Source organism: Vespa mandarinia, unplaced genomic scaffold (assembly GCF_050613455.1).
Source record: "Vespa mandarinia isolate Hongniang unplaced genomic scaffold, ASM5061345v1 scaffold_41, whole genome shotgun sequence".
Classification (NCBI taxonomy): domain Eukaryota; kingdom Metazoa; phylum Arthropoda; class Insecta; order Hymenoptera; family Vespidae; genus Vespa; species Vespa mandarinia.
In genome coordinates, this window is record NW_028197175.1 from 37,558 (window position 1) to 46,728 (window position 9,171).

The 9,171-nt window shown below is 42.8% G+C and overlaps 1 protein-coding gene across 1 annotated transcript; it reads left to right on the forward strand.

Annotated features, from left to right (window-relative positions):
- The first annotated feature begins 4,906 nt into the window (after nt 1–4,906).
- Nucleotides 4,907–5,893, forward strand: LOC146872144 (uncharacterized). The gene has a single exon (XM_085664333.1). The coding sequence runs from the start codon at nt 4,907–4,909 to the stop codon at nt 5,891–5,893; it is 987 nt and encodes a 328-aa protein (XP_085520459.1).
- Nucleotides 5,894–9,171: the final 3,278 nt, after the last annotated feature.

Below are 9,171 nucleotides of genomic sequence, written 5' to 3' on the forward strand. Positions count from 1 at the left end.
TTTTATTTTATTTGCAGATCTAGAATTGGTGTGACGGTGAAAAAGAGAAACATTTCAATAAAATCTTTTGTTGATGTTGAATGGAGAAAAATTCGACTTAGTCATTACGATCCCTTGAATCTTTCCGATTATTCATCCTTAATAATTCCCACCGATAAGAACTACCTAGCAACGCAATATATCCAACTATAATGCTTTATCTTCAGTAAATCTTCAGCTACAGTTTCTACGAACAAAAAATTGTTGATATGTTCTTATTTCCATAAGGTTAATTTGAATACTTCAGATGGTCTTTCGTACTATTTTCATAATTTACGCAAAGAAGAATTGTATTTATCAAGAAGGCAAATGAGCGGAAATATCATAGTATTGGTCGCAATAGACTACAACGGAAAAAGCGAAATAAAATTTGTTACAATTAGTATGAATGCTGCAAAATATATAGACATATTAGAAAAGCAGTTAAGTCGACATGCCAATAGCATTGGTTGCAAAAATTATATTTTTCAATATAACAATCCCACTGTACATACAGCAAAACACGTAAAATGATCTTTCCAAAATCATAATATACAAATTTTACCATAGCTTACAAGACTTAATATAATAGAAAACTTTTTGGGATTGTTAGTTCGTGCTGTATATGGAAACGGAAAACAGTTCCTCATTGTAGAGAAATTAAAAACTGTATTAGAAAGTATTGTGTCAAATTTAGTTAAGAACAAATTTCAAATTATATAAATCGATTCCGCAATGTTTAATGGAGGCAATAAAAAATAAAAGTGGCATGACACATTATTAACACTATGCTGTCCGGCGACACCACAGTGGTGTCGTGCGCGAAATAGCGGCCAACAACCGGCGACACCGGCCGAATTTTGCATTCTGTTGGTGTTTTATTTAGATAACAATAAGTTACATATGTCAACGAGTTTTTTGTTTTTATAAATACTTGTGCCCTTTCATCATGGCAGACGAAAGAGACGATACGATTATTTACAATGAATGCGCGGACGTCTTGTCTGACGTTCTGGATGACTTGGCCGATTGGGAAGAAGACGATGGATATCAAAAAAATGAAAGTGAAGCAGAATCGTCGGAAGATAGTGAAATACCTATAAGAAGAATTCGGCGAACGCTACAGTTGCCAACTGATTCGGATGAATCAGATGAAGAAGAAAGTGCACAGTGGTCAGAGTTTGATTTACCGAGGACTAATAATAAATTTGAAGGATCTCCAGGTTCAAACATATTTCCCAAAGATACACAGAGCGTCGAGGATATCGTAGAATTATATACTGGGAACGATCTATTTGAATATATTAGCAATAAAACCAACAAGTACTACAGTTAAAATTGCAATAGAAGGAAACTGGATAAAAAAATGCCAAATTTGTGGACATTACGGTACCCGAACTTAGAAAATGGTTTGGGCTTGCTATACTTATGGGTATTGTAAAAAAAGCAAGGATCGATGATTATTGATCAACGAATCCGTTGATAGACACACCGATATTTCGCAAAATGTTGTCCCGCAACCGATTCAGACAAATATTATCATTTCTACATTTTTCCGACAACAATAAACCGAATAATGCCGACCGGCCTTTCAAAGTGCAATTCGTAATTGATTATTTTTCCAAAAAGTTTAAAAAAAATTTTAACCTAAGTCAAAACATCTCAACTGATGAAGGAATGATACCGTGGCGTGGATGGTTAAATTTTAAAGTTTACGAAAATTACGAAATATGGCATACTCATTCGGATGCTGTGTGATTCGATTACGGGATACATTTCCTCATTCAAGATATACTCCGGCGTTGGACAGCCTTTAGCTAAAACAGTGATGGAACTATTGGCATCTTCTTATGGAAAGTGGTATCATCTCTACATGGATAATTATTACAACAGTGTAGAACTTGCAGGGAATTTACTTGAAAAGAAAATTCGAGTTTGTGGAACGATACGACAAAATAGAGGATTTTCGGAAAAATTAAAGCGCGCAAATGTCAATGTATTTGAAGCTTGTCATCAACGGAAAGGTGAAGTACTCGCACAGGTATGGAGAGCTTCGGAAACTAAAACGATACGAATGATATCTACAACACATAATGCCACTTTGACTAACACTCAAGTAAAATGTAGAAAAACCAATTACACAATAAAAAAACCTGAAAGTGTTTTAGACTACAACAAATACATGAAAGGAATGGATCGGGTAGAACAATATTTGAGTTATTACCCTATATACAGAAAAACTATAAAATGGTCAAAAAAGGTTTGCATGTACCTCTTTAATTGCGTATTATTTAATGCATTCCATACATGTCAATATTTCAATACAGAACACAAGAGTCACCGGTTTCACGACTTTTTATTGAAAATGTCTGATTCGTGGATAAAATACCATGTACCTGCTTTTGAGCAAAACTTGAAGGTTGTCACTACATCGCGTACGTCTCATCATGATCCGGTTGACAGACTTTCCGGTCACATAAAGCAACACCAATTAGTACTTATTTCCAAAACGAATAAACGAAAACGAAGAAACTGCCACGTATGTTCCAAAAACAAAAAAGAAGAATAACAAACTTAATGTGCAAGTCTTGTGGAGTTGCGTTACATCTTGGAGTATGTCCCCCTGTGGGTAGGACGTAGTAGAATACTTCCACAGTACTCCCTGCTTGTCGTAAGAGGCGACTAAAAGGGACTGCGTGAATGGTGTGTGAATGTTCTTGTACGGCTATTACTTTCTTTGTTCTTTTGTCATATCTTTTTCTATTCTTTTTCTCTCTCTCTAGCTTCCTTCCGTTCCTTTCCCTTCTTTTGAGGACCCTGGCTCCCATTTATAATGATATAATTATGAATAGTACGACCAGTGGGATAAGCGAGCATGGGAGGGATACCCGTGCCACGGCGGTGTCAGGTGGTGGTAGGGCAGGCCACCCGCTGTTGTCAACCAACGACTGCCAGGAGTTTGGGGTAGACAACCTGGCCCCAGCTCTGGATAATGCGTCAGGAAGGGCACCGCAGATAGGCGACCTGGCCTGTGGTGCATCAAATGCGCCAGGAAGTGTAGAAAGGGAAGAGTGCCACTTGGAGAAGTGGCAAAAGGCTGCCAGGGCCGTTGAGGGCATGCGGTTCTCCGGCCTGACGGTAAGAAGAAAATCAAGGAAGATCAAACGTGCGAGGCCCGGGGTCTACTCGTCCGAGGAGGATGAGTCGGGGGTAGACTGGCCCGTGCTGGATGAGGGAGGACCGGCGGAGACCCCCGCCTTGTCTCAGGTGGAGACTGATAGGGTGATCGATACGCTGAGGGATGCCTCCATAGAGGCCGAAAGCGCCAAGTTGAAATGTCGCAACCTCAAAGGAGACATCTTGAAACGGTCATGAAACGTACCCATAGAATAACTATGGAGGGACTCAAGACTTCAAGGCTAAACTTAGGGCCATGGAGCAGCGCAATAAGGAAATCACGGACGAGAACATCCGTCTCAAGAGGGTAATCAAAAAGAGGGAAACTCCCTTGGCTGGGAAAAGCCAAGAAAGGACCCCGGACGCAAGCCACTCAGACGGGTCGGTAAAGGCACTGGCAGAGGCTGTCCGCAGTGTACAGCAACAGCAGCAGCAACAGCTGCACCAGCAACTGTAACAGCTGCACCAGCAACAGCAGCAGCAACAACAGCGGCATCAGACATTGAGTGGAGCAGCGACTGGGGCTGGTGGACCACACAAGGGCCCCACACTTCGTGCTGAGTCCACAAGACCCCCTGCGCAGCAGGTAAGTGTAGGTAAGACACTAACCCCGCAAGAAGATTTTGTGCAGGTGCTTGGCCGAAAGAGGAGGCGGGTCCAGAGGAGGGAAGCAAATGCACTCTCCCTGGCTACGTCAAAGGATGATGTCAACGACCCTCAACCATTGCGTGGACAGGCGCCCCCTAGGAAAAGAAGGAAGGGGAGGAGCGGTGCGCAACGACGGAAGAAGAGGATGCAAAGGGAAAGAGAAGTGGCTGCAATTTCCCTATCCTGTACCGAGGAGACGATGTACAGGGATGCACACGTGCGGGCCACGAAGGGGATCAACCTCAAGGACCTGGGAATCGGCACCATGTCCTGTAGGAGAGGACTCACGGGTGCCTTTATATGGCAGGTACGAGGCAAAGGGGCAAATGCGAAGGCCGACCGGGTGGCGGCGGGCTTAAAGAATGCTGTCCCAGGGGCAAAGATCACCCGCCCCCTGCGCACGAGCACCATAAGGTTGGTGGGACTGGACGCGTACGCTAACGGTACCGTCATAAGGGACGCATTTCTGGAGGTGCGGTCTGGAACAGACCCCAACCTCATTAAGGTTAGAGAGATCAGGATTGGCAGGGTCAGATTAGGCGAGGCCACTGTCACGGCTCCGACGCCTGTCATCCGAGCGGCCCTGGAGAGGGGCAGAATAGACGTGGGACTTACGAAAATGAGGATGCATAAACTCAGGCAGCGGCCCCTCACATGCCACCGGTGCCTTACTCGAGGACATGTCGTGGCAACGTGCCTGGCCACTAAGTCCAGGACAGACCTTTGCTACGTATGTGGGAAACCGGGCCACGTGGCCGAATCATGTACGGACAAAATGGCGTGCCCGGTTTGCGCAGATGCCGGCCGGAAGCAGACCAACCACCGTGCCGGTTCCTGGGAGTGCCCGGTTGTGCCTCCCAAAAAATGGGTGGACAAGGTGTTCGTGAAGGCATCAAATGTTTGCCCGGAAACAATAACCCAAAAAGACCCGCATAAGGTCGCTGAAAAAACTGCAGAGACAGTGAAAGTGACCGAGAAGAGAAGTGTACAGGAAGACATGGAGGTGGAACAAGGTGTACCGGGCATCTCAATAGGGGTAGAAGCAGCGGAGAGTTCGTAGACCATGTCCTCTGCTGTTCTACAAATAAACATGAACCACGCGCGCCGTGCACAGGACTTGCTGGCACAGCGCATGCGCGAGGACATAATGGAGTTGGCGGTCATTGCGGAACCATGGTGGGTTCCTCCGGGGGATGAGAGGTGGTTCTCATCCCTAGGAGGGACTTCACTCTCCGCGGTGCTTGTGGGCGAGAGTAGAAGACCCTGTAGACTGGTGCATCGGGGCCGCTTTTACGTAGCCGTTAAATGGGGGGACTCGCTGGTAGTTTCGGTATACTTTCTTCCCAGCGAGAACATGATCATGTTTAGTAGATTCCTTGATGAGCTTGAAGTGCTCTTAGGAACATTCCCCGCTCTCCCAGCGCTGGTGGCTGTCGATTTTAATGCCGGGTCCAGCAGATGGGACCCGAAAGGCAGGAGTAACCGCTGGGGTGAGTTGCTCTGCGTCTGGGCCAATAGAATGAACCTGGGTCTGCTGAGCTGGGTTGGCTGTCCCACGTGCATTCGACCACAGGGTTCGAGCGTTATAGATCTAACGTGGGGCACGCCGGCAGCTGGCGTCCGCCTCTCGGACTGGAGGGTGGATGAAGCTAACTCCCTGTCGGACCATTTCTATGTTAGATTTAGCTATAATCACGAGGCCATAGGGGTCCGAAACTCTCGCCCACAACATAAAAAACACCCTCGTTGGAAGATTAATTCCCTGGATGAGGACTACTTGGTTGCGGCCCTCATTTCAGTGGAGTGGACGGGTGGAACTATGTGCGGGGAGAACACGGTCAGTGCGGACTGTGCAGACAAACTTGTGAAATGGGCACAGTCTACACTGAAACAAGCGTGCGACATAGCCATGTCCCGGGTGAGGGGACAAACCCGCGGTAGTAAAAGTACTTACTGGTGGTCAGACGAACTAACGAACCTTAGGGCCGTTGCGACGATCACAGAAGGAAACTTTCCAGAGCCAGGAAAAGGAAGAACAGGGAGGAAATAGTGCGGTGTCTGGACGCCCGAAGAAACGCAAGGAGGCCACTGACTAGGGTTATTAAGGAAGTCAAGAAGAACTCCTGGAAGGACCTGCTGGACTCTATAGAAGATGATCCATGGGGCAGATCTTACAAATTGGTCTTGGGAAAACTCAGGCCTTATGCCCCACCACTAACTGAAACCCTGGAGGATGAGGTACTGGAGAATATCCTCTCTGAACTCTCTGAATCCTCTCCCAGGAGGACCGGGAACTGATGAGCCGCAGGAACCTACACTCTCAGAGGTGACAATCTCTGCGGAGGAGGTCTTGGCTGCCGCCAGGAAAGGAAAAGGAAGGAAGGCTCCTAGACTGGATGGGATACCAGGTGTGGTTGTGCGTGCTGCGTCCACACACTGTGGGAAAGGGTTGGCGCAGTGCTTCTCCGCATGCTTGAGAACAGGAAGGTTCCTGACAGTGTGGAAGATAGCGAGGCTCGTCCTGATCAAAAAGAAAAGGGACGCGCCGGACTCACCGGGATCATATAGACCAATATACGTGATTGGCGAACTGGGGAAACTATTCGAGCGCATAGTTGTTGGCCGGATCAATAGCTTTTTAGAAGAAACTCGGACCCTGGTGCCATCACAGTATGGGTTTAGGACGGGCAGATCCGCTGTAGATGCCATCCTCGATGTTAAAAAATTTGTGGAGGCATCGACGCGGGACAGGAAACTGGTTATCCTGGTGAATATGGATATCTCTAACGCTTTCAACACCTTGCCGTGGACCATTCTCGTCAGGGCGATGGAGCGAAAAAACTTTCCACGCTACTTGGTGAACATCATCAAGAGTTATCTAAACAATCGCGCCATAACATTTATAGACAGTCATGGACGCGCCGTGGAAAAACAGATGTATTGTGAGGTCCCACAGGGATCTGTTTTGGGCCCTACGTTGTGGAACATTGCCTATGACAGTGACCTCAGAACCCCAATGCCAGGTGGCTCCCGTGTTGTCTGCTATGCGGATGACACGGCCCTCCTGTCATCGGGATGGGACCTGTCTCAGGGTATCATGAACGCCGAGCGGGACCTGGAAGTCCTGGTAAGGGAGATTGAAAATATGTTTTTATTGATTCCTTTCCCATTTCTCTATCCGAAATATGCAGTGTCTTATACAGTCCCGGATAAAATGATAGCACGCGTGTGTTATTTTTAATTTCTCAAAGATAGCTTAAGATCTTTAATTTTGAAAAATATTACATGTAACGATGCAAGACAAAAAAAACTGGCATTGAATAGGTCGAATTTGATTGCTCTTCCTAGTACAAAATGTAAACAGACAAATGTAAAGAATCTTATTTGGAAAATAAGATTCAACTTCAGACAAATAAGCAACAACTAGTGTCGCGTATTTTAAGCATTTTGAAAAATGAGCCGAGGTAATAAACTCAGTGAAAAAGAAGTTGCAAAAATTATTACTTTAAGAAGTCAAAACTTGACAATTTCAAAAATTGTGAGAATTGTACAAAGAAGTCGTAAGGTCATTTATAATTTATTAAAAGATACGGATAATTATGAAAAAAAAGACCACCAACCTTATCAAACTGTGAAAAGCAAGCTATTCTTCGTATCATTTCAAATTCAACTTGTACAGCAAGAAAAATTGAGAAATAATCCATTAACAAAATAATAAAGAGCAATGTTTGCAGTTTGCAAGAAACTGAGTACAGTGGAAAAAGTAATGGAGAAAAGTATTATTCACTGATGACAAAAAATTTAATTTAGATGGTCCACATAGATTTGTGTGCTATTACCACGATCTAAGAAAGAAAGAAATTAGAAAAACTAAGCAACAAATGAGTGAAGGTGATCTGATGGTTTGAGCCACAATAGGATATAACTGTAAAACTGATTTGCAGTCAATTCAGGGGAAAATGAACAATTAAAAATACTTGAGATTAATTTAAAAACAAATTATTAAGCACAGTGAACAAATAATAAAAAATAGTTTTATCTTTCAACAAGATAATACTAAATTCATTATGCAAAAATTATTGAAACATATTTTGCGGGAAATATATTTTTTCTGCCATGGCCTGCACGCTTTCCAGATTTAAATATTATTGAAAATATTTGAACATAGCTTGCAAGAGTAGTATATAAGAATAGTAAACAATTTAATAACATCCACGAGCTAAGAAAATCTCTTAAAATAGAATGGGACAATTTATCTAAAATAAAATCCGACAGTTATATAAATCATTACCTAAACGTATGATTGAAGTGATAGAAAATAAAGGAGGTTCTACACAAAATTAATACTTTCACGACGGGTACCGTCTATATACGGCAGTCACTTGGTGCATCACAGTGGCTGATGCCATCTACATACGATAGTCACTTTTTGGCCCACGAAGGCTGACGCCGTTTATACACGGCAGTCATTTATTAGTTTATAGCGGCTGACGTCGTCTAGATACGGCAATCAGTTGTTGGTTTACAGAGGCTGTCGCCAACAATATACGGCACAGACTTTATTGTTGGATAGATAAAAAGGAGGTTTTTATGTTATCTACTATGCACTTAGATAAGTTCGTAAGTGTACCAAAACGTTCTATAAAAGAAAAAATAGTACGAAAACCACCTTGTATACATGATTATAATAATTTTATAGGAGAAGTTGATAATACGGACACGGTACTAAACACAATTGCTTCAACACATAAAAATACAAAATGGTACAAAAAATATTTCATGCACATGATAGATATGTGTATATGGAAAGCTTATTGCTTATACAAGTTGAAGACTGGTGTAACTATATCTATGGTGAAATTTCATTTAAAATTAATTGAGCAATTACTTGCAAAATATCAAAAATCAATACAGTGACATTCTTTTAATACAAGTTTTAATTCTACTGATGATAATTCTACAAGACTCACAGGAAGACACTTTCCTGCTATATATACATTTCCTGCTATATATACTTTCTTATTATGTATACATTCGAAGGGAAAAATAAAGTACAAGATGCGCTGTTTGCAGTAAAAACAATAGGAGACATGAATCACGTTATGAGTGCAAAGAATGTAATGTTGGATTGTGTATTTGTCCCTGTTTTAAAATTTATCATACTATAAAAGATTATTAAAAAATAACATAGAATAAATACTATTAAAATCATAATTATATTATTATTTTATTTCAATAGCGAACTCAAAATAAAGCTGTAACTTAGTAAAGTACATTGGATATATAAGTACATTGTACAGGAGCGCCGTTGCGAAAGGGTTAATGTAA